Here is a 26,478-nt window from a genome sequence, read left to right on the forward strand (position 1 = left end):
CTGTCTACAGGTGAGCTGTGTACAGGTGAGCTGGGTACAGGTGAGCTATATACAGGTGAGCTGGAGCTGTGTACAGGTGAGCTGTGTACAGGTGAGGTTACAGGTGAGCTGTGTACAGGTGAGCTGTGTACAGGTGAGCTGTAGCTGTGTACAGGTGAGCTGTGTGCAGGTGAGCTGTGTACAGGTGAGCTGTGTACAGGTGAGGTTACAGGTGAGCTGGGTACAGGTGAGCTGTGTACAGGTGGGCTGTAGCTGTGTACAGGTGAGCTGTGTACAGGTGAGCTGTAGCTGTGTTCAGGTGAGCTGTAGCTGTGTACAGGTGAGCTGGGTACAGGTGAGCTGTGTAGAGGTGAGCTGTAGCTGTGTACAGGTGAGCTGTGTACAGGTGAGCTGGAGCTGTGTACAGGTGAGCTGTGTACAGGTGAGCTGTAGCTGTGTACAGGTGAGCTGTGTACAGGTGAGCTGTATACAGGTGAGCTGGAGCTGTGTACAGGTGAGCTGTGTACAGGTGAGCTGTGTACAGGTGAGCTGGAGCTGTGTACGGGTGAGCTGTGTACAGGTGAGCTGGAGCTGTGTACGGGTGAGCTGTGTACAGGTGAGCTGTAGCTGTGTACAGGTGAGCTGTGTACAGGTGAGCTGTAGCTGTGTACAGGTGAGCTGTGTACAGGTGAGCTGTGTACAGGTGAGGTTACAGGTGAGCTGTGTACAGGTGAGCTGGGTACAGGTGAGCTGGGTACAGGTGAGCTGTAGCTGTGTACAGGTGAGCTGTGTACAGGTGAGCTGTGTACAGGTGAGCTGGAGCTGTGTACAGGTGAGCTGGGTACAGGTGAGCTGTAGCTGTGTACAGGTGAGCTGTGTACAGGTGAGGTTACAGGTGAGCTGTGTACAGGTGAGCTGGGTACAGGTGAGCTGGGTGTGTTCTCTGCCACACTAAGTCCCTGCGCTGCAGGAACCGGTCAGACCTGAGCTTTCAGTCTAATCGCTCACAAACCCGCCCCCGAAACCAGGAAGACAAGGCTCGGGGGAGAAGGAGGGGCAGAAGCGGCCAGACAAGTAGCTCAAAGCCCAGCTTCCTGGACGGTGCGGAGGGTCTGGGGAACAGACCGTGTCCCGGGACATCGCTACTTTCTGGGGCTCGGCTGCAGGATGGGGTCACCCGAAGACGATTATAGTTTCGTTTTTAAAGGTGGGCGGCCGCTTATTGCGTGAGACAAAATGTGGTTTAACTGTGACTATTATTAACAACATAACCTGTAACAAGCTCTAGTTATTAATCCCCTAACCCCCTTAACCCTGTCCACCATCCCTAACCTTAACCCTGTTCAGTATTAACAACCTCCAACTCTTAACTCATTAACCTTCCAATAATCCTACCCCCTAACCCTTAACCCTGTCCAACCCTTAACCCCACCCCTAACCCTTAATCCTACCCCAACCCTTAACCTTGCGCCTAACCATTAACCCTGCGCCTAACCATTAACCCTGTCCAACCCTTAACCCCACCCCTAACCCTTAATCCTACCCCAACCCTTAACCTTGCGCCTAACTATTAACCTGTAACCCTAACCCTTAATCTTACCCCAATTCTTAACCCTTAATCTTACCCCAAATCCTTAACCCTTAACTTTACCCCAATCCTTAATCTTTAGCCCTAACCCTTAATCTTAACCCTAATCCTTAACCCTACCCCTTAACCCTACCCCTTAACCCTACTCCTTAACCATTAACCCTACCCCCTAACCATTAATCCTAACCCCTAACCTTTAACCTTACCCTCAACCCTTAACCTTAGCCCCAACCCTTAACCTTACTCCCTAAACATTAACCCTACCTCCTAACCCTAAACCTTACACCCTAACCCTTAACTTTACCCCCTAACCATTAACCATACCCCTAACCCTTAACTTAACCCACAACCCTTAGTGCTACTCCTAACCCTTAACCTTACCCACAAACCTTAGTGCTACTCCTAACCCTTAACCTTACCCACAACCCTTAGTGCTACCTCCTAACCCTTAACCTTATCCCCTAACCCTAACTCTTTACCTCACCCCTAACCATTAACCCTATCCCCTAACTCTTAACCTTAACCCCAAGCCTTAACCCTACCCCTTGAACCTACCCCTGTCCTAACCTCTAACCCCTGAACCCTTAATCCTGTCCACCATTCCTAACCCCTAATCCCAGTGACCCTGGCTCTCTATGGTTTTGAGGTATAAAGGACAGCATTGACCAGACGGGCTGAATGGCCTGTTCCATGTGCTGTGCATTCGGTAACCGACCCCACCCCCGTCCCCAAGCCTGACCGTCCCACACCCTGACCCCCAACCTCACTTCTGACCACCCCCCGCTGTGCCCGCAAGCCCAGTTCGAACACCCCCCCCCGGATCCCACCCCCACCCCCACCCCCCGGCTCCTCAAATCCTGAACCCCACCCCCGCTGCCCCCACTCCCGAGTCCTGACAGAACGCCAAAACCCTCACTCCCGAACAATTATCCGAAACTTGGTCCGGACCTAAACCTTCTTCGAAGAGCCCTAGCCCGACTTACGCCCACCACAAGCCCATCATTTTAACCCAAACCCTGACCACTATAACCTTAACCGCGCACCCCCCATAATGTTTGTCGATGACTGTGCACGAGCTACTGGTTCAGCGCTGGACGTGCAAAGTAGCGTGGACGTGTGCGCCAATGCATGCAGCCGCTTTGGCCTTACGGACAGCGGCGAGAAAACTGAGGTCAAGTCCCAGCATGCTCCAGGAAGGCCCCATCTCAAGACCCAAGCTTTCAATCCATGTCCCATCAGCAGTGGATAAGCTCATTGGCCTTGGCAGCTCACCCTCTCTCTCTCTCTCTCTCGCGAGCTGTCTACATTGACGATGAGACCGCCGGCCAAGAATTGGCCTATGCAAGTTCAACCCTTGGCAGGCTTCAAGCGTCAGCCTGGAACGAGCAGGAGCGAGTCTGTCCACTGGAAATGTCTGCCCTGCTCTGCGCGTGTGAGACTTGGACTGCGGACCAGGGCCCCCGCCCAGAAACCCGACCCCGGGCGGCCTGCAGAAGCTGGGGGCAGTTCAGGTGGCGGTGCAGAACCCCAGAGGCGTAAGTGCCCACCCCAGCTGGCGTGCCGAGCGCCCGCACCACGCTGAGACGGTCCCAGCCCAGGTGGGCCGGCTGTGTCGCCAAGATGCCCGGCGCTGGCTTACCAAAGCGAAGCTAAGACGGGGGGGAGCTCGGGGACCCTGGGGTGCGCTCCTGGTGGAACTGTTACAGGGGGCGCTCTCGCGGCGGCTTGGCTTAGGAGTTTTAAACTTTGACCCCGAGCCCTTGGGGGGGTGGGGGGGGTGGGGGGGGTGGGGGTGGTGTCCGCCTAGGATCGCCGCGCCCTGGCGTAACCAGGTCAATGAAAAACGGTGTGGCCTCCAGGAAAAGCCAAGCGCACATCAGAGGCGGAGACCTTTGACCCTAACCATTGTCACCTCATCTTAACCTTGACCCTGTCCATTCACCCCTCCTGATGACCAACTCTGGCTGCCACCATCGTCTTAACCTCACGCCTGACGACCAACTTCAATACTCCGACCCCTAACCCCAACCCCAACCCCAAAGCTGACTCCCATCCTTAACCCTTAACCATAAACCAATAACCTTAATGCCCTCCAAATCTCTAATATTCTCAACTCTAACCTCCAAACCCCCTCATTAACCCCCAAGCCCTATGCTTAAACCTCCTGGGACCAATGGGCATTAGGTGTTTTTTTGTTTTGGACGTCAATATTTGTCTTTTGGTAACTTTGCCAATAACTCGCCCGAGAGCAAGGGAGGGGGCGGGTGGAGGTGGGGCAGGACTGGGGGGGATGGGAAATGGAGTTACCTCTGGAGGACCCAAATTTCTCACCACCGACCGCCCAGTCAAGACCCGACAAGGAATCCAGAGCCACAGGCTTCAAGCTTCTGCTGCAAGCTAGGTGGAGCAAGCAAAGGCCTAGGGTAGGCCTCAGGCCTCATCGATTGGGCGACCAGAGTTGGGAGAGGACAATAACAGGGGAGCCGAGGCTTCTCCTGCAGGTGGAAAGGAGCTGGGAGAGGACTACAGGAGGCCTCGGCCGATCAGAAGCCGACAGGGAGGGCAGAGCTGGGGGTCGCCAAGAGGAGGGAGGCCTCAAGCGGAGAGGCAGAAACCTGCGAGCAGGCAAGAGGCCCCAGATGGTGGGAGTGATGGTCAGGGGAGGGGGAAACACATCAGGGGATGATTCACGTTCGGGTTTAAGAACAGGTTTGAATCGGGAGAGGCCTTTCCCAACATGAGAGTGGCAAAAGCGAGCCCTGACTTGGGTTGCCTGCCGGGTGAACAAGGTGCTATTGTGAGCCAGTCTCGGTGGGTGTAGCCCGGGATTGTACAGCTGGTCGTGTTTGACTGAGTCACGGGTAATGCAGCAAAACAAGCCCGGCTCAGCCCCAACAAGATAATGAGAGAGAGAGAGATTAAATCAACAGAAATAGCCCAGTCAAACACAGCGTGGTACTGGCCTGAGCACACCAGGAAGTTCAAAGTTTAACTCCAAATTATAGTGAAAGCAACTGCCGTCCATCAGACAGCAGTGTTCAGCACAGAACAAAAACAGTGTGTCCACACCCCATTATATAAAAAACCCGAACCCCTCGATTAGATTCCAGTCTGTAACTCACTCCCGGGTTTCTGTTATTCTATATATAAACCCCCCCGAACCCCTCGATTAGATTCCAGTCTGTAGCTCACTCCCGGGTATCTGTTATTCTATACATAAACCACCTCGAACTCCTTGATTAGATTCCAGTCTGTAACTCACTCCCGGGTATATGTTATTCTATATATAAACCCCCCGAACCCCTCGATTAGATTCCAGTCTGTAACTCACTCCTGGGTATCTGTTATTCTATATATAAACCACTTCGAACCCCTCGATTAGATTCCAGTCTGTAACTCACTCCTGGGTATTTGTTATTCTATATATAAACCACCCTGAACCCCTCGATTAGATTCCAGCCTGTAACTCACTCCCGGGTATCTGTTATTCTATACATAAACCCCCGAAGCCCTCGATTAGATTCCAGTCTGTAACTCACTCCTGGGTATTTGTTATTCTATATATAAACCCCCGAACTCCTCGCTTAGATTCCAGCCTGTAACTCACTCCTGGGTATCTGTTATTCTATATATAAACCCCCCGAACCCCTCGATTAGATTCCAGTCTGTAACTCACTCCGGGTATCTGTTATTCTATATATAAACCACCCGAACCCCTCGATTAGATTCCAGTCTGTAACTCACTCCCGGGTATCTGTTATTCTATATATAAACACCCCTAACCCCTCGATTAGATTCCAGTCTGTAACTCACTCCTGGGTATCTGTTATTCTATATATAAACCACTTCGAACCCCTCGATTAGATTCCAGTCTGTAACTCACTCCTAGGTATCTGTTATTCTATATATAAACCACCCCGAACCCCTCGATTAGATTCCAGTGTCTAACTCACTCCCGGCTATCTGTTATTCTATATATAAACCACCCCGAACCCCTCGATTAGATTCCAGTGTCTAACTCACTCCCGGCTATCTGTTATTCTATATATAAACCACCCCGAACCCCTCGATTAGATTCCAGTCTGTAACTCACTCTCGGGTATTTGTTATTCTATATATAAACCAGCCGAACACCTCGATTAGATTCCAGTCTGTAATTCATTCCCGGGTATCTGTTATTCTATATATAAACCCCCCCAAACCCCTAGATTAGATTCCAGTCTGTAACTCACTTCCGGTTATCTGTTATTCTATATATAAACCCCCCGAACCCCTCGATTAGATTCCAGTCTGTAACTCACTCCCGGGTATCTGTTACTCTATATATAAACAACCCCAAACCACTCGGTTAGATTCCAGTCTATAACTCACTCCCGGGTATCTGTTATTCTATATATAAACCCCCTGAACCCCTTGATTAGATTCCAGTTTGTAACTCACTCCTGGGTATCTGTTATTCTATATATAAACCACTTCGAACCCCTCGATTAGATTCCAGTCTGTAACTCACTCCTGGGTATTTGTTATTCTATATATAAACCACCCCGAACCCCTCGATTAGATTCCAGTGTCTAACTCACTCCCGGGTATCTGTTATTCTATATATAAACCCCCCGAACCCCTCGATTAGATTCCAGTCTGTAACTCACTCCCGGGTATCTGTTATTCTATATATAAACACCCCTAACCCCTCGATTAGATTCCAGTCTGTAACTCACTCCTGGGTATCTGTTATTCTATATATAAACCACTTCGAACCCCTCGATTAGATTCCAGTCTGTAACTCACTCCTGGGTATCTGTTATTCTATATATAAACCACCCCGAACCCCTCGATTAGATTCCAGTGTCTAACTCACTCCCGGCTATCTGTTATTCTATATATAAACCACCCCGAACCCCTCGATTAGATTCCAGTGTCTAACTCACTCCCGGCTATCTGTTATTCTATATATAAACCACCCCGAACCCCTCGATTAGATTCCAGTCTGTAACTCACTCCCGGGTATTTGTTATTCTATATATAAACCAGCCGAACACCTCGATTAGATTCCAGTCTGTAATTCATTCCCGGGTATCTGTTATTCTATATATAAACCCCCCCAAACCCCTAGATTAGATTCCAGTCTGTAACTCACTTCCGGTTATCTGTTATTCTATATATAAACCCCCCGAACCCCTCGATTAGATTCCAGTCTGTAACTCACTCCCGGGTATCTGTTACTCTATATATAAACAACCCCAAACCACTCGGTTAGATTCCAGTCTATAACTCACTCCCGGGTATCTGTTATTCTATATATAAACCACCCGAACCCCTCGATTAGATTCCAGCCTGTAACTCACTCCCGGGTATCTGTTATTCTATATATAAACCCCCTGAACCCCTTGATTAGATTCCAGTTTGTAACTCACTCCCGGTTATCTGTTATTCTGTATATAAACCACCCGAACCCCTCGATTAGATTGCAGTCTGTAACTCACTCCTGGGCATTTGTTATTCTATATATAAACCACCCCGAACCCCTTGATTAGATTCCAGTCTGTAACTCACTCCTGGGTATCTGTTATTCTATATATAAACCACTTCGAACCGCTCGATTAGATTCCAGTCTGTAACTCACTCCTGGGTATTTGTTATTCTATATATAAACCATCCCGAACCCCTCGATTAGATTCCAGTCTGTAACTCACTCCTGGGTATCTGTTATTCTATATATAAACCACTTCGAACCGCTCGATTAGATTCCAGTCTGTAACTCACTCCTGGGTATTTGTTATTCTATATATAAACCACCCCGAACCCCTCGATTAGATTCCAGCCTGTAAGTCACTCCCGGGTATCTGTTATTCTATATATAAACCCCCGAACCCCTCGATTAGATTCCAGTCTGTAACTCACTCCTGGGTATCTGTTATTCTATATATAAACCCCCCGAACCTCTCGATTAGATTCCAGTCTGTAACTCACTCCCGGGTATCTGTTATTCTATATATAAACACCCCGAACCCCTCGATTAGATTCCAGTCTGTAACTCACTCCCGGGTATCTGTTATTCTATATATAAACCACTTCGAACCCCTCGATTAGATTCCAGTCTGTAACTCACTCCTGGATATTTGTTATTCTATATATAAACCACCCCGAACCCCTCGATTAGATTCCAGTCTGTAACTCAATCCCGGGTATCTGTTATTCTATATATAAACCACCCCGAACCCCTCGATTAGATTCCAATCTGTAACTCACTCCCGGGTATCTGTTATTCTATATATAAACCAGCCGAACCCCTCGATTAGATTCCAGTCTGTAATTCATTCCTGGGTATCTGTTATTCTATATATAAACCCCCCCAAACCCCTCGATTAGATTCCAGTGTCTAACTCACTCCCGGCTATCTGTTTTTCTATATATAAACCACCCCGAACCCCTTGATTAGATTCCAGTGTCTAACTCACTCCCGGCTATCTGTTATTCTATATATAAACCACCCCGAACCCCTCGATTAGATTCCAGTCTGTAACTCACTCCCGGGTATTTGTTATTCTATATATAAACCACCCGAACACCTCGATTAGATTCCAGTCTGTAATTCATTCCCGGGTATCTGTTATTCTATATATAAACCACCCCGAACCCCTCGATTAGATTCCAGCCTGTAACTCACTCACGGGTATCTGTTATTCTATATATAAACCCCCCAAACCCATCGATTAGATTCCAGTCTATAACTCACTCCCGGGTATCTGTTATTCGATATATAAACCACCCCGAACCCCTCGATTAGATTCCAGCCTGTAACTCACTCCCGGGTATCTGTTATTCTATATATAAACCACCCCGAACCCCTCGATTAGATTCCAGTCTGTAACTCACTCCCGGGAATCTGTTATTCTATATATAAACCACCCGAACACCTCGATTAGATTCCAGTCTGTAATTCACTCCCGGGTATCTGTTATTCTATATATAAACCCCCCCCGAACCCCTAGATTAGATTACAGTCTGTAACTCACTCCCGGGTATCTGTTATTCTATATATAAACCCTCTGAACCCCTCGATTAGATTCCAGTCTGTAATTCACTCCCGGGTATCTGTTATTCTATATATAAACCCCAACGAACCCCTAGATTAGATTCCAGTCTGTAACTCACTTCCGGTTATCTGTTATTCTATATATAAACCCCCCCAACCCCTCAATTAGATTCCAGTCTGTAACTCACTCCCGGGTATCTGTTATTTTATATATAAACCACCCCGAACCACTCGATTAGATTTCAGTCTGTAACTCACTCACGGGTATCTGTTATTCTAAATATAAACCCCCCCGAACCCCTCGATTAGATTCCAGTCTGTAACTCACTCCCGGGTATCTGTTATTCTATATATAAACCCCCCCGAACCCCTCAATTAGATTCCAGTCTGTAACTCACTCCCGGGTATCTGTTATTTTATATATAAACCACCCCGAACCACTCGATTAGATTGCAGTCTGTAACTCACTCACGGGTATCTGTTATTCTAAATATAAACCCCCCCGAACCCCTCGATTAGATTCCAGTCTGTAACTCACTCCCGGGTATCTGTTATTCTATATATAAACCACCCCGAAACCCTCGATTAGATTCCAGTCTGTAACTCACTCCCGGGTATCTGTTATTCTATATATAAACCCCCTGAACCCCTCGATTAGATTCCAGTCTGTAACTCACTCCCGGGTATCTGTTATTCTATATATAAACCACCCGAACCACTCAATTAGATTCCAGTCTGTAACTCACTCCCGGGTATCTGTTATTCTATATATAAACCACCCCGAACCTCTCGATTAGTTTTCAGTCTGTAACTCAATCCCGGGTATCTGTTATTCTATATATAAACCACCCGAACCCCTCGATTAGATTCCAGTCTGTGACTCACTCCCGGGAATCTGTTATTCTATATATAAACCCCCCGAACCCCTCGATTAGATTTCAGTCTGTAACTCAATCCCGGGTATCTGTTATTCTATATATAAACCACCCGAACCCCTCGATTAGATTCCAGTCTGTAACTCACTCCCGGGAATCTGTTATTCTATATATAAACCACCCCGAACCCCTCGATTAGATTCCAGTCTGTAACTCACTCCCGGATATCTGTTATTCTATATTATAAACCACCGGAACCCCTCGATTAGATTCCAGTCTGTAACTCACTCCCGGGTATCTGTTATTCTATATATAAACCACCCCAAACCCCTCGATTAGATTCCAGTCTGTAACTCACTCCCGGGTATCTGTTATTCTATATATAAACCACCCCGAACCCCTCGATTAGATTCCAGCCTGTAACTCACTCCCGGGTATCTGTTATTCTATATATAAACCACCCGAACCCCTCGATTAGATTCCAGTCTGTAACTCACTCCCGGGTATCTGTTATTCTATATATAAACCACCCCGATCCCCTCGATTAGATTCCAGTCTGTAACTCACTCCCGGTTGAATCAGTGTCTTTCTTTCTGCTCCCAGTGGTCCTGATCGGAGAGTCCGGTGTGGGGAAGAGTAACCTTTTGTCTCGTTTCACTCGCAACGAGTTTAACCATGACAGTCGGACTACAATCGGTGTCGAGTTCTCCACGCGGAGTGTGATTGTTGAGGGTGTGACTGTGAAGACGCAGATCTGGGACACGGCGGGACTGGAACGTTACCGTGCCATTACCTCAGCGTAAGTATAAGTGTGCACTCCCCTCCCCCTCTCCCCCCCCGGTTCACAGAGTCTCCCACAATTCGGATAGATGGAGTTGAGACACCCAGATCAGCCACCATCTTAACAGATTAGCAGAGAGGCCCGAGGGGCTGAATGGCCTCCTCCTGTCCCTGCCTTCCTCCCTCACCCCACTGACCAACAGAGGGAGAGCTTACCCCACTTGGACAGTCTCCTCCACAATTCCCTTTCACCGTCGCCCTCCCTCTGTCACTCAGTGGCTCAGTGTGAGTCAGCCTCTCACCCCCCCACCCCCGAAGTGAAATAGTTCTGGCTCCCGGGCCCCTTCCCAGATTCCTGAGTGCAGAATTGGGGCCGATTATTCCCAGGGTCAGTACTGAGGGAGCGCCGCACTGTCGGAGGGTCAGTACTGAGGGAGCGCCGCACTGTCGGAGGGTCCGTGCTGAGGGAGCGCCGCACTGTCGGAGGGTCAGTACTGAGGGAGCGCCGCACTGTCGGAGGGTCAGTACTGAGGGAGCGCCGCACTGTCGGAGGGTCAGTACTGAGGGAGCGCCGCACTGTCGGAGGGTCAGTACTGAGGGAGTGTCGCACTGTCGGAGGGTCAGTACTGAGGGAGAGCCGCACTGTCGGAGGGTCAGGACTGAGGGAGCGCCGCACTGTCGGAGGGTCAGTACTGAGGGAGTGCCGCACTGTCAGAGGAGGGGTTGGGTGGGTGGGCGGCACGTGGTGGGTGGGTGGTGGGTGGGTGGGATGGTTGGGTGGGGGGTGGGTGGGGTGGTTGGGTGGGGGGTGGGTGGGGGTTGGGTTGGGGTTGGGTGGGGTGGGTGGTGAGGGTGGGTGGGTGTGGGTGAGGGTGGGTGGGTGGGGGTTGGATGGGGGTGGGAGGCCTTAACCACCTGAAAGGGACAGGAGGCCCACCTTCCGGAGCTGCCCACCAGTCTGATTGGCTGGCAGCCCGGCAGCCTCACCAGCGCCAGGACACGGTAGTGGCCACCACTGGGACTGCAAGGACACCCGGGTGGAGGGACTTTGAGGCGAGTTCGGGGACCCTAGCGGAGGTGGGGTGGGGGGTTGGTGTTGAGGCCCTGGGCAGTAGAAGCCAGTGGTGAGGCACAAAGTGGGGTGCCCTGTTTGGGGACGGGTGCACCTGATGGCACAGGTGACCACCCCCTACCAGCACCACCAACCCCCACCTTTAGCCCGCGCAGTGACACCCCTGGTTACCTTCCCCCAGTTGGCCATTAACTGGCCGCTTAAGGCCTAAAGGTGAGAGGGCTTGCCTGACGCCAACCCACACACCCCCCACCCCCACCCCCCACCCCCCTCTTCAATATAGGTCAGGAGTGGGCGGGGAGGCAGTGGGAAAGCCGCCTGCTTTATTTTACATGGGCCCCCGCACCCTCTCCCCCACCCCCACCCCCACCCCACCCTCTCCCCCACCCCCACCCCCACCCCACCCTCTCCCCCACCCCCACCCCCACTCCCGCCTTCAAATATGCCAGCGGGTTGGGGGAAGGGCCATAAAATCCCCTCCCCCACCCCCAGCGTTTAAGGTGGGTGACCTATCATCGGAACGGGGAAAAGTTGGAAATGTCCATCAGACCATAAGACATAAGGAGCAGAAATTAGGCCATTCGGCCCATCGCGTCTGCTCCGCCATTCAATCATGGCTGATAAGTTTCTCAACCCCATTCTCCCCATCTTCTCCCCCGTCACCTTTGACCCCCCTTACCAATCAAGAACCTGTCTATCTCGGTCTTAAATACACTCAATGACCTGGCCCTCCACAGCCTTCTGTGGCAATGAATTCCATATCGTAGGGTTTGGAGCGAGTGAAAGTGGGGTGGGTGAGGGTGAGGGGAGGTGGGAAGAAGAGCGACAGGGAGGGTCTGCGATCGGCGAAAGATGGGCGAGATTAAATGACAGGAGCGTCGGAGGGCGCAAGGCCCAAAGGAGCGGGTAAATGGGACATGTGGGGGTCGTGCCTAGAAGAGGTGCAAATGGCGGGGATGGCGAACAGCTTCAGCACAAAACACGCGAGCGAAAACGCGAAGGGATGGGAAACGGGGTTGGAGGCAGAGTTTACGGTTGGCGAACTCCATATTGAGGCCCTGAGGAGCCTCCAATTTGGACTCGGCGGCGTCTGAGCCGACGATGGGGACGGGATCCGGCCCGAAGGGGCCTGCTCGTTAACCTCTGACCCTTGACCCCCATGGGCAGGGAACAGGCCCGGCAACGCCAATAGGCCTCTGGGAGGGGGGGGAAGTACCTGTTTTGGTTGGCGGAGGGGGGGGGGGAGACGTGCCCTTGTGCGACCCTCCTCCACTGAGGATGCGACGCCCGGAGGACCCTCTCCCTCACACCGACCCCACCTCAGACTGACGCCATTGGCCGCTGACTTACACCAATTGGAACGTGAAGAGACCCTCCATTATCTGATTGGACGATTCATCGCTGTGGCTCAAACTGTGCGAATATTTTTATGGGTCCTGAGCAGTTGCGAATATTATTACAGGAAGGCGAATTTATTTCCGGCCCCCCAACGAGTTTTCTCCCTGGGAGTTCCTCATAGTAATGGCCTGGAGATTCCGTTTTAAAAAACACAGGATGTGGGCGTCGCTGGCTGGGCCCAGCATTTATTACCCATCCCTAATTGCCCCCTTGAGAAGGTGGTGGGTGAGCCGCCTTCCTGAGCCGCTGCAGTCCCTGTGGTGTAGGTACACCCACCGTGCTGTTAGGGAGGGAGTTCCAGGATTTGGACCCAGAGACAGTGAAGGAACGGCCGATATATTTCCCAAGTCAGGATGGTGAGTGGCTCGGAGGGGAACTTCCAGGTGGTGTTCCCCATGTGTCTGCTGCCCTTGTCCTTCTAGATGGTAGAGGTCGTGGGTTTGGAAGGTGCTGCCTAAGGAGCCTTGGTGAGTTGCTGCAGTGCATCTTGTAGATGGTACACACACTGCTGCCACTGTGCGTCGGTGGTGGAGGGAGTGAATGTTTGTGGATGGGGTGCCGATCAAGCGGGGCTGCTTTGTCCTGGATGGTGTCGAGCTTCTTGAGTGTTGTGGGAGCTGCACTCATCCAGGCAAGTGGGGAGTATTCCATCACACTCCTGACTTGTGCCTCGTAGATGGTGGACAGGCTTTGGGGAGTCATGAGGTGAGTTACTCACTGCAGGATTCCCAGCCTCTGACCTGCTCTTGTAGCCACAGTATTTATATGGCTGGTCCAGTTCAGTTTCTGGTCAATGGTAACCCCCAGGATGTTGATAGTGGGGGATTCAGTGATGGTAATGCCATTGAAGGTCAAGGGGCGATGGTTGGATTCTCTGTTGTTGGGGATGGTCATTGCCTGGCACTTGTGTGGCACGAATGTTACTTAATAAGTCTGCAATTCAGTTGCAAGCCAGAAGGGTTGGCGCTTGCCAGAGTTGTTGGTTCGGGGCCTGTATGACTCGGCTGTGTCTGGTTCTTGCAGGTATTACCGTGGGGCAGTGGGGGCGCTCTTGGTGTATGACATCGCCAAGCACTTGACCTACGAGAGTGTGGAGCGCTGGCTGAACGAGCTGCTTGACCATGCGGACAACAAGCTGGTGGTCATGTTGGTGGGGAACAAGACTGACCTCAGCGAGATCCGAGCTGTGCCAGTCGAGGAGGCCAAGTCTTTTGCAGGTAAATTCAGCTCACCCGCAGTGGGGGAGGAGGATGTGTTGTGGTGGGAGGGGGTGGTTGTGTTTTGAGACTGGGAGTAAGGAGTAAGAACACCTGAGACCCTAGGGTCTTGGGCAGGGTTCAAGGGAGAACGTGAGAGGTGAAAGATCATGATGTCAATGACGTGAGGTTACCTGTCCAATCACTGACCCATAGAGACTGTCCCGTCCAATCACTGATGCATAGAGGCTGTCCTGTCCAATCACTGACCCACAGGGACTACCCCGTCCCATCACCAATAGTGACTGTCCCATCCAATCACTGACCCATAGAGACTGTCCCGGCCAATCACTGACCCATAGAGACTGTCCCGGCCAATCACTGACCCATAGAGACTGTCCCGGCCAATCACTGACCCATAGAGACTGTCCCGTCCAATCACTGACCCATAGAGACTGTCCCGGCCAATCACTGACCCATAGAGACTGTCCCGTCCAATCACTGATCCATAGAGATTGTCCCGTCCAATCACTGACCCATAGAGTCTGCCCTGGCCAATCAGTGACCCATAGAGACTGTCCCATCCAATCACTGACCCATAGAGTCTGCCCTGGCCAATCAGTGACCCATAGAGACTGTCCCGGCCAATCACTGACCCATAGAGACTGTCCCGTCCCATCACCAATAGTGACTGTCCCATCCAATCACTGACCCATAGAGACTGTCCTGGCCAATCAGTGACCCATAGAGACTGTCCCATCCCATCACCAATAGTGACTGTCCCATCCAATCACTGACCCATAGAGACTGTCCCATCCAATCACTGACCCATAGAGACTGTCCCGTCTGATCGCTGACCCATAGAGACTGTCCCGTCCAATCACTGACCCATAGAGACTGTCCCGTCCAATCACTGACCCATAGAGACTGTCCCGTCCAATCACTGACCCATAGAGACTGTCCCGTCCAATCACTGACCCATAGAGACTGTCCCGTCCAATCACTGACCCATAGAGACTGTCCCGTCCAATCACTGACCCATAGAGTCTGCCCTGGCCAATCAGTGACCCATAGAGACTGTCCCATCCAATCACTGACCCATAGAGACTGTCCCGGCTGATCACTGACCCATAGAGACTGTCCCGTCCCATCACCAATAGTGACTGTCCCATCCAATCACTGACCCATAGAGACTGTCCTGGCCAATCAGTGACCCATAGAGACTGTCCCGTCCCATCACCAATAGTGACTGTCCCATCCAATCACTGACCCATAGAGACTGTCCCGGCTGATCGCTGACCCATAGAGACTGTCCCGTCCCATCACTGACCCGTAGATAATGTCCTGTCCCATCACTGAGCCCCCGCTGAACCTCCCTAGTACCAATGATTTGGGACGGTGAGACTTCATGGTGGTGAGTGGAGATGGGTAAGGATTGGAGAAGGGAGGAGAGGGGTGGAGATGGGAATTGGGAGGGGGTGGAGATGGGGAGGAGTGTGGATGGAGAGGGGGTGGGGGTGGAGATGGGGCAGTGGGTGGAGATGGGAAGGGGAGGGGGTGGAGATGGGGGAGGGGTGGAGATGGGGGAGGGGGAGGGGGTGGAGGGGGGTGGGGGTGGAGATGGGGGAGGGGTGTGGATGGAGAGGGGGACGGGGTGGAGATGGGGAGGGAAGGGGGTGGAGATGGGGGCGGGGTGGAGATGGGGGAGGGGTGTGGATGGAGAGGGGGAGGGGATGGAGAGGGGGTGGGGGTGGAGATGGGGGAGGGGTGTGGATGGAGAGGGGGAGGGGGTGGAGATGGGGAGGGAAGGGGGTGGAGATGGGGGAGGGGTGTGGATGGGGAGGGGTGGAGGTGGGGGAGGGGTGGAGATGGGGGAGGGGTGGAGATGGGGAGGGGGAGGGAGTGGAGATGGGGGAGGGAATAGGGGTGGAGATGGGGGAGGGGTGTGGATGGAGAGGGGGAGGGGGTGGAGAGGGGGTGGGGGTGGAGATGGGGGAGGGGTGTGGATGGAGAGGGGGAGGGGGTGGAGATGGGGAGGGAAGGGGGTGGAGATGGGGAGGGAAGGGGGTGGAGATGGGGGAGGGGTGTGGATGGGGAGGGGGTGGGGGTGGAGATGGGGGAGGGGTGTGGATGGGGAGGGGGTGGAGATGGGGAGGGAAGGGGGTGGAGATGGGGGAGGGGTGTGGATGGGGAGGGGGTGGGGGTGGAGATGGGGGAGGGGTGGAGATGGGGGAGGGGTGAAGATGGGGAGGGGGTGGAGATGGGGAGGGGGAGGGGGTGGAGATGGGGGAGGGAATAGGGGTGGGAATGGGGGCAGGACAGGGCTCAGATCCTACTCGCTCCACTTGGCCTTCTCGCTGCTTCCCGGAGCCACCTCACTGCTGAGGGGGGTCACGTGATTCTGTCCCCCTCTCATTCCAGCACAATCTCACCCTGACATCGCCCCGCGCAACCCCCGGCCCCTCCCACCCCCGTCCCAACGCCGTGTCGGACATCTTGGGATCTCAGCCCCTCCCCCGAAAATGGCCTGAGGCCTGTAAGTCAGGCCTCTTCTCGTTGGCTAGGGGCCAACTGGGCATCTCGATGAGTGTTTGGGAGGAGGGTGGGGGGTGATGTTGGGTGGGGGTGGGTGTTGGGGGCAGGTCGATTTCGTTCTCTCTTGGGACGTGGGCATTAAATTGGTACTTTTGACGAGCGTTAATGAGCATTAAACTGGTACTGCAGAGGCAATAAGCGCGATGGTTGTCAAGGGAGGCCTGGTTGGCGAAGACGCCCCCTTATTGTCGATTAGGCCCTGGGGTGGGGGTAATATCCCCGGACGAGTAACCCAGAGGCCCGGGCTAATACTCTGGGAACACGGGCTCAAATCCCACCCCGGCAGCTGGTGGAACTTAAATTCAATTAATAAATCTGGCATCGAAAGCCAATCTCAGCGATGGGGACAATAATTGTTCTCTTCAATCTGCCCTCCTTACACGGCCTGGCCTACACGTGTAAGGTCTGAACTGACCTTGACCCACATCCTGGGCCAAAAAATAGATAAATTATGAGTGGATGGGACAGCCCGGAGGTACATCGCAAAGAGGTGGGGGAGATACCCCCCTGTGAAGGCACATGAGCCCCTGCCTCTCACAGAATCACAGAGCAGGAGAGGCCCTTCGGCCCATCGAGTCTGCACCGACACGTGAGAAACACCTGACCCTACCTTCCCCTAATCCCATTGACCAGCACTTGGCCCATAGCCTTGAATGTTATGAGGTGCCAAGTGCTCATCCAGGTACTTTTTAAAGGATGTGAGGCAACCCGCCTCCACCACCCTCCCAGGCAGCGCATTCCAGACCCTCACCACCCTCTGGGTAAAAAGGTTTTTCCTCACATCCCCCCCTAAACCTCCTGCCCCTCACCTTGAACTTGTGTCTCCTCGTGACTGACCCTTCAACTAAGGGGAACAGCTGCTCCCTGTCCACCCTGTCCATGCCCCTCATAATCTTGTACACCTCCATCAGGTCGCCCCTCAGTCTTCTCTGCTCCAACAAAAACAACCCAAGTCTATCCAACCTCTCTTCATAACTTAAATGTTTCATCTCAGGCAACATCCTGGTGAATCTCCTCTGCACCCCCTCCAGTGCAATCACATCCTTCCTATAATGTGGCGACCGGAACTGCACACAGTACTCCAGCTGTGGCCTCACCAAGGTTCTATATAACTCCAACATGACCTCCCTACTTTTGTAATCTATGCCTCGATTGATAAAGGCAAGTGTCCCATATGCCTTTTTCACCACCCCACTAACATGCCCCTCTGCCTTCAGAGATCTACGGACACACACGCCAAGGTCCCTTTGTTCCTCAGAACTTCCTAGTGTCATGCTGTTCATTGAATACTTCCTTGTCAAATTACTCCTTCCAAAGTGTATCACCTCACACTTTTCAGGGTTAAATTCCATCTGCCACTTATCTGCCCATTTGACCATCCCGTCTATATCTTCCTGTAGCCCAAGACACTCAACCTCACTGTTAACCACCCAGCCAATCTTTGTGTCATCCGCAAACTTACTAATCCTACCCCCCACATAGTCATCTAAGTCGTTTATATAAATGACGAATAATATGGGACTCAGCACAGATCCCTGTGGTACGCCACTGGACACTGGCTTCCAGTCACTAAAGCATCCTTCTGTCATCACCCTCTGCCTCCTACAACTAAGCCAATTTTGAATCCACCTTATCAAATTACCCTGTATCCCATGTGCCTTTGCCTTCTTTATAAGTCTCCCATGTGGGACCTTGTCAAAGGCTTTGCTGAAATCCATATAAACTTCATCAACTGCATTACCCTCATCTACACACCTGGTCACCTCCTCAAAAAATTCAATCAAATTTGTTAGGCATGACCTCCCTCTGACAAAGCCATGCTGACTATCCCTGATCAAACCTTGCCTCTCCAAGTGGAGATAGATTCTCTCCTTCAGAATTTTCTCCAACAGTTTCCCTACCACTGACGTGAGACTCACTGGTCTGTAGTTCCCTGGCTTCTCTCTACAACCCTTCTTAAATAGCTGAACCACATTAGCTGTTCTCCAGTCCTCTGGCACCTCCCCCATGGCCAGAGAGGAATTAAAAATTTGGGTCAGAGCCCCTGCGATCTCCTCCCTTGCCTCCCTCAGCAGTCTGGGACACAAATTACCCGGACCTGGAGATTTGTCCACTTTTAAGCCTGCCAACACCTCCAATACCTTGTCACTCCCTATATCAATTTGCTTAAGAACCTCACAGTCCCTCTCCCCGAGTTCCATACCTTCATCCTCATTCTCTTGGGTGAAGACGGGTGTGAAGTATTCGTTCAACACTCTAGTGATGTCCTCTGGCTCCACCCATAGATTGCCTCCTTGGTCCCTAATGGGGCCTACTCTTTCTCTGGTTATCCTCCTCCCATTGATATACTTATAGAATATCTTGGGACTTTCCCTACTTTTACCAGCCAGAGCTTTCTCATATCCCCTCTTTGCTCTCCTAATTGCTTTCTTCAGCTCCACCCTGCACTTTCTGTTCTCCACTAATGCCTCTGCTGATTTGCTCCCCTCGTACCTGCTAAAAGCCTCTCTTTTCCTTCTCGCCAAGGCCTCACGGCCCAGGGCATTATCTCAGGGGGTTGCAGTTTGGAGGTCATGGGGTCGCGGTGGGTTACAGTTTGGTGAAAGGGCTTAGCCCCCTGTTGCAGTCTGCAGGGAGCAAGATATTTAGGGGAACTGATAGGGTCGAGAGACAGAGAGAGAAACTATTCCCACTCTTCAGGGAGTCTGGGTCCTGGGGCGGGGAAGGGGGGGGCAGAGTCTAGAAATTCGAGCCAGACCTTTCAGGAGTGAAATTAGGAAACACTTCGACATACACAAAGGGTGGGAGAAGTCTGGAACACTCTTCCGCAAATGACAAGGATGGGTAGATGGGGTCAGAGCACAGATCAGCCACGGTCTCACTAGGCGGTGGAGACGGAACAGGTCTGAAGGGCTGAATGGCCTCCTCTAGTCCTCATGAGACTACCGCGATTTTATTTTTCCTTGTTGTGCCCACAGAGAAACACGAGATGCTGTTCATGGAGACTTCGGCCCTCGACTCGACTAATGTAGAGCTAGCCTTTCAGACTGTGATCACAGGTCAGTCATTGACATCTCCCTACTTTTGTCGTTCCATTGCTTCCGCCGCCCTTTCAGGCAGCGCCTTCCAGATCACAACAACTCGCTGTGTAAATAAAAAACAAATTCTCCTCATCTCCCCCTCTGGTTCTTTCCCCGATTCTCTTCAATCTGTGTCCCCCTCTGGTTACCGACCCTCCTGCCCAGTGGAAACAGTTTCTCCTTATTTACTCTGTCCAAACCCCCCTTCCTGATTTTCATCGTCTCGATTCAATCTCCCCCTTAACCTTCTCCGCTCTAAGGAGAACAATTCCAGCTTCTCCAGCCTCTCCACATGAACTGAAGTCCCTCATCCCTGGTCCCATTCGGGGTCAATCTCCCTCCGCTCCCTCTCCGAGGCCCTTGACATCCTTCCTAAAGTGCGGGGTCTGGAATTGGACACCCAACTCCAGCTGGGGGCCTAACCAGGGATTTATAGAGGGTTTAGCCTAAACTCCTTGCTTCTGTACTCTTTCATTTTGTTCATGCAAATTAGGAGCAGAAGGAGGCCATTCAGCCCCTCGAGCCTGCTCCACCATTCTAGAAGGTCAAGGCTGATCTGGTTGTGGCCTTAACTCCACTTTCCTGTCTGTCCCCCTCCATAACCCTTGACCCCCCCGGTCGATCAGAAATCTCTCTAACTCGGCCTTGAATATATTCAGTCACCCGGCCCCCACTGCTCTCTGGGGTGGGGGGAGAGAATTCCACAGACTGACCACCCTCTGAGAGAAGAAATTCCTCCTCATCTCCATCTTCAATGGGAGACCCCTTATTCTGAAACTGTGCCCCCCCCCCCCCTCCTCGTTCTAGATTCCCACACGAGAGGGGGAAACATCCTCCCAGCATCCACCCTGTCAAACCACCCCCTCAGGATCTAATATGTTTGAATAAGATCACCTCTCATTCTTCTAAACTCCAATGGGTTCAGGCCCAACCTGCTCAACCTTTCCTCATAAGACAAACCTCCTTCATCCCAGGAATCAGCCCAGTGAACCTTCTCCGAACTGTCTCCCATTGAACTACATCCTGCCAACGATTGACCTCTGACCCTTCCCAGTGACCTTCCAGTCCAGCAGCCCATCCTGGCATGGCCAAGTCTGTGGTGACCGTGGCGATGTGAACCACCTCCGCCTTCCCCTGCCACGTTTGATCTGACCTCTTGAATCGGGCAGCAGATCAGTGAGTAGGATGAAGACAAATGGCCGTCTGATCCCACCTCCCATCATGACTCGTAGGCCCCTCGGTGTGGGATAGGCAACTCCATTCTCGCTTAACGAAAAAGCACACATAACTTCCCCAAGCTTGAGTGGGAAAGGAAAACCATGCTAAACGTTTGTGACAGCTCATCAGACTACACCAGAGGATTGGGAGAACTGAAAGAATGGTCTTCGGTGGGAGAGTTAGGGGATTAGAGGGATGGCCTTCAGTGGGAGAGTTAGGGGATTAGAGGGATGGTCTTCGATGGGAGAGTTAGGGGATTAGAGGGATGGTCTTCGACGGGAGGGTTAGGGGATTAGAGGGATGGTCTTCGACGGGAGAGTTAGGGGATTAGAGGGATGGTCTTCGGTGGGAGAGTTAGGGGATTAGAGTGATGGTCTTCGATGGGGGAGTTAGGGGATTAGAGGGATGGTCTTCGGTGGGAGAGTTAGGGGATTAGAGGGATGGTCTTCGATGGGAGAGTTAGGGGATTAGAGTGATGGTCTTCGATGGGGGAGTTAGGGGATTAGAGGGATGGTCTTTGATGGGAGAGTTAGGGGATTAGAGGGATGGTCTTCGGTGGGAGAGTTAGGGGATTAGAGGGATGGTCTTCGATGGGAGAGTTAGGGGATTAGAGGGATGGTCTTCGACGGGAGGGTTAGGGGATTAGAGGGATGGTCTTCGACGGGAGAGTTAGGGGATTAGAGGGATGGTCTTCGGTGGGAGAGTTAGGGGATTAGAGGGATGGTCTTCGACGGGGGAGTTAGGGGATTAGAGGGATGGTCTTCGACGGGAGAGTTAGGGGATTAGAGGGATGGTCTTCGATGGGAGAGTTAGGGGATTAGAGTGATGGTCTTCGATGGGGGAGTTAGGGGATTAGAGGGATGGTCTTCGGTGGGAGAGTTAGGGGATTAGAGGGAGGGTCTTCGATGGAAGAGTTAGGGGATTAGAGGGATGGTCTTCGATGGGAGGGTTAGGGGATTAGAGGGATGGTCTTCGATGGGGGAGTTAGGGGATTAGAGGGATGGGCTTCGTTGGGGGAGTTAGGGGATTAGAGGGATGGTCTTCGATGGGAGGGTTAGGGGATCAGAGGGATGGTCTTAGATGGGGGAGTTAGGGGATTAGAGGGATGGGCTTCGTTGGGGGAGTTAGGGGATTAGAGGGATGGTCTTCGATGGGGGAGTTAGGGGATTAGAGGGACGGGCTTCGTTGGGGGAGTTAGGGGATTAGAGGGATGGTCTTCGACGGGAGGGTTAGGGGATTAGAGGGATGGTCTTCGACGGGAGAGTTAGGGGATTAGAGGGATGGTCTTCGGTGGGAGAGTTAGGGGATTAGAGGGATGGTCTTCGACGGGGGAGTTAGGGGATTAGAGGGATGGTCTTCGACGGGAGAGTTAGGGGATTAGAGGGATGGTCTTCGATGGGAGAGTTAGGGGATTAGAGTGATGGTCTTCGATGGGGGAGTTAGGGGATTAGAGGGATGGTCTTCGATGGGGGAGTTAGGGGATTAGAGGGAGGGTCTTCGATGGAAGAGTTAGGGGATTAGAGGGATGGTCTTCGATGGGAGGGTTAGGGGATTAGAGGGATGGTCTTCGATGGGGGAGTTAGGGGATTAGAGGGATGGGCTTCGTTGGGGGAGTTAGGGGATTAGAGGGATGGTCTTCGATGGGAGGGTTAGGGGATCAGAGGGATGGTCTTAGATGGGGGAGTTAGGGGATTAGAGGGATGGGCTTCGTTGGGGGAGTTAGGGGATTAGAGGGATGGTCTTCGATGGGGGAGTTAGGGGATTAGAGGGACGGGCTTCGTTGGGGGAGTTAGGGGATTAGAGGGATGGTCTTCGATGGGAGGGTTAGGGGATCAGAGGGATGGTCTTTGGTGGGAGAGTTAGGGGATTAGAGGGATGGTCTTCGATGGGAGGGTTAGGGGATTAGAGGGATGGTCTTCGATGTGGGAGTTAGGGGATTAGAGGGATGGTCTTCGATGGGGGAGTTAGGGGATCAGAGGGATGGTCTTCGATGGGGGAGTTAGCGTATTAGAGGGATGGGCTTCGATGGGGGAGTTAGGGGATTAGAGGGATGGTCTTCGATGGGGGAGTTAGGGGATCAGAGGGATGGTCTTCGATGGGGGAGTTAGCGTATTAGAGGGATGGGCTTTCTTTGCTGTTGACCTACCTCCGATTGCTTCTGCAGAAATCTTCCACCGGCGAGCCCAGAATCGGGGCAAGCAAATGACCAACAGCATTTCTCTCAGCGCCAACAGCTTCTCCAACGAGGGAGCCTCCACAGAGGTCGCAACCAAGAAGCCTTGTTGTCAAAACATCTGACCTGCCGCTGGACACTGATTCTACGCCATCGGGATCCTGCATTGTTTTGTATATTATCCACTCCCGAACTTCCCCCCCTGAGCCCCCCCCACCCCACCCCTCCCTCCAACCAGCCACCCACTCCCCCCGCACTCCACTGTCAGGGGAGGCCCACTGGGATCGTGGGTGGGGACTGCGCGGTTGGCATGAATCAGACTTGCCCAACCCATCCTTGCATGCCCACCTTGTGAAGGCTCCATGTGGGGCCTGCAACAGCGCCCGTGCCCGCCTGTGGGCAGACCCACCTGGCCGCCCAGCCCCTGGTAGGCACATCCCTCCTTTGTAGTCTGAGACTCTGCCTCGGAAGGGGTAGGGGTGTCCCAACTTTGTCAAAGTCAATGGAGGTGGGAGCGCGACACTAATGGGATATTGGTAAAGGGGCTGCTTGGGAATTAGACTGGGGTCCATACTTGCCACCTGGATTCATTCTGAGGGTCTCTCTCACTGTCGGCCGTGAGGGTCCCAGCTCCGTCGATTATTCAGCCATCTTCACCCAGTTCCTCGTTAAAATGGGCCCCTGACAACTCACTACCCCCAGCTCCCGACCCAATCCCATTCGGACGGCCCTGGCATGGGAGTTAGTTCATAAGGAGCGCTCTGTGATTGTTGTCAATGCACTTTACTGGGCCAGTGTAGAGGGAGCTTTACTCTGTATCTAACCCCGTGCTGTACCAGTCCTGGGAGTGTTTGATGGGGACAGTGTAGAGGGAGCTTTACTCTGTATCTAACCCCGTGCTGTACCTGTCCTGGGAGTGTTTGATGGGGACAGTGTAGAGGGATGTTTACCCTGTATCTAACCCCGTGCTGTACCTGTCCTGGGAGTGTTTGATGGGGACAGTGTAGAGGGATGTTTACCCTGTATCTAACCCCGTGCTGTACCTGTCCTGGGAGTGTTTGATGGGGACAGTGTAGAGGGAGCTTTACTCTGTATCTAACCCCGTGCTGTACCTGTCCTGGGAGTGTTTGATGGGGACAGTGTAGAGGGATGTTTACCCTGTATCTAACCCCGTGCTGTACCTGTCCTGGGAGTGTTTGATGGGGACAGTGTAGAGGGAGCTTTACTCTGTATCTAACCCAGTGCTGTACCTGTCCTGGGAGTGTTTGATGGGGACAGTGTAGAGGGAGCTTTACTCTGTATCTAACCCCGTGCTGTACCTGCCCTGGGAGTGTTTGATGGGGACGGTGCAGAGGGAGCTTTACTCTGTATCTCACCCCGTGCTGTACCTGTCCTGGGAGTGTTTGATGGGGACAGTGTAGAGGGAGCTTTACTCTGTATCTAACCCCGTGCTGTACCTGCCCTGGGAGTGTTTGATGGGGACGGTGCAGAGGGAGCAGACTTGCTCTGTGCCGCCTGGGAATTGGGTGCGGTGATGTGGGGACTGGAGTCATTTTCCCCCACCTGTCTTCATCAGAACTTGCCGAAACCCTTGCTGCAGTTTTGCGAAATAAAGATGGCCCATTGATCCCTTGTTGTGCGGAGAGGCAGGATAGTGAGGGTTTGTGAGGGGAGTTCAGGGTGGTCTGGCGAGGAGTGGAATGGGCTGGGATGGAAAGTGATTCTTAGCTCTTCAGCCTGTAGCAGGAGCTTCCACATTGGGGTAAATACCCCAAGCATTGCCTGTACATCATGTGGCGGCCAATGGGAATGAACGATATTGATTAAGGGAGATTGTGAAGCCCCCTTGACCCCGGGTCATGTGCCATTGACCAGGTGGCTCATTGGCGAAGGCTGCCAAAGTTCCTCCCAGCGAGGGAATGGGGCGGAATACAATCCCAGTTCCGGGAAAAACCTCCGAATCCCGGGTCGCAATGATGGAAGGTTGACACGTCAGCCTAGATTTCCCCGCCCAGAGCTGTCCGGAAAGACGACAGGGAAGATTCAAACGTCAATGTACATTTGGAGATGTTTCAATGGGTTGCCCTTTTCAAAAATAAATCAAATAAAGGGGATTTTGTTCTCAGTTTGTACAAGAGGTGGTTTGTCTATCCTCAGAGCCTCTCCGCGTTTGCTCACTTTCTGACAGGCCTGGTCAGTCAATTTGCCGCCTGATTCGGCCTACTCCGTAGGCCTCAGCGCCCGGTTCCTGGCCTGCACTGAATTAGCCCACTGGGTTGCCACGGCCTCCTGTTTGCCAGGCTACGCCCAGGTCTCTGGCCCATTCAGGCTATTTTGCCGGTCAGTCAGTCACCAGTCCCGGGTATATGGGGAGAGCTGCCACACTTGTGTGTCCCGACATGAAAGATTGCGAATTGTGGTTTTGACGCTCGCGCGGGCGTGCTTTGCCTCAGGACTGTCAGATTTTGAAACAAAATTGAACGCAAGGGAGCGACGCGACATCGGTGTTCATCCGGTGGCAACAACAACTTGCATTTGTATAGCGCCCGTAACATAGTCAACCACTGGCGGCTAAACCAGGCAGAAATTTGACCCCGGGTCACAGGCGACCAAAAGCTGGGTCAAAGAGGAGGGTTTTAAAGAAAGGAGGAGAGAGAGAGAGGTGATGGGGTGGTGGGGGCGGGTGAGGAGAGGTTTAGGGAGGGAATTCCAGAGCTCAGGGCCCCCCAGGCAGCTGAAGGCACGGCCGCCAATGGCGGAGCGACGGGAATGGGGGGATGCTCGAGAGGCCGGAATTGGAGGAGAGCATCAGTTGCCTTCTCACCCACCAGCTCAATCAGGAGCGTTTGGATCCCCATCCTCATTAAAGTAACCACCATTTTCCACCCTTTAATCCCTGGTTAGGCCCCAGCGGGAGTAATAATGTGTCCGATTCCGGGCCCCGCACTTTCGGGAGGATGTCGAGGGGCCTCGGAGAGGGTGTGGGAGGGAGATTGACCCGGAATGCGACCAGGGATGAGGAGAGTTCAGTTCGTGTGGAGAGACTGGGAGAAGCTGGGATTGTTCTCCTTAGAGCGGAGAAGGTTAAGGGGGGGAGATTGAATTGAGGCGTTCAAAATCAGGAAGGGGGGCTTTGGGCAGAGTAAGTGGGGAGAAACTGTTTCAAGTGAGAGGAAGAGGCCATTCAGCCCCTCGAACCCCTTCCACAATTCAATCAGTTCATGGCTGAACGGTTCTGTAACCCTTAACCCCCTTACCTGACCAAAATCTGTCCATCTCGGCTTTGAGCTTATGTTTTGGGGGGTCGGGGGGGGGGTTGGGTGGCGGGGGGTGGGTGGGGGGAATATGGGGAGAGAGTTTCAGATTTCTACCCCACCTTTGTGTGAAGACCTGCTTTCTGATCCATTTTCCACAAGTTCCCTGTCCTGCCTACGACGATGTCCAACGGTGTTGGGGCGGGAATCTGGAACTCTCTCCCCCCCACCCCC

The 26,478-nt window shown here is 52.6% G+C and overlaps 1 protein-coding gene across 1 annotated transcript; it reads left to right on the plus strand.

Moving 5' to 3' along the window:
* The first annotated feature begins 1,027 nt into the window (after positions 1–1,027).
* Positions 1,028–25,112, plus strand: LOC144675283 (ras-related protein Rab-11A-like). The gene is made up of 5 exons (XM_078536143.1): positions 1,028–1,186; positions 10,082–10,277; positions 13,752–13,945; positions 19,498–19,578; positions 22,982–25,112. The coding sequence occupies exons 1-5, from the start codon at positions 1,147–1,149 to the stop codon at positions 23,113–23,115; spliced, it is 645 nt and encodes a 214-aa protein (XP_078392269.1). The 5' UTR covers positions 1,028–1,146; the 3' UTR covers positions 23,116–25,112.
* Positions 25,113–26,478: the final 1,366 nt, after the last annotated feature.

Source organism: Cetorhinus maximus, unplaced genomic scaffold (genome assembly GCF_964194155.1).
Source record: "Cetorhinus maximus unplaced genomic scaffold, sCetMax3.hap1.1 HAP1_SCAFFOLD_931, whole genome shotgun sequence".
NCBI classification, from domain to species: Eukaryota; Metazoa; Chordata; class Chondrichthyes; order Lamniformes; family Cetorhinidae; genus Cetorhinus; species Cetorhinus maximus.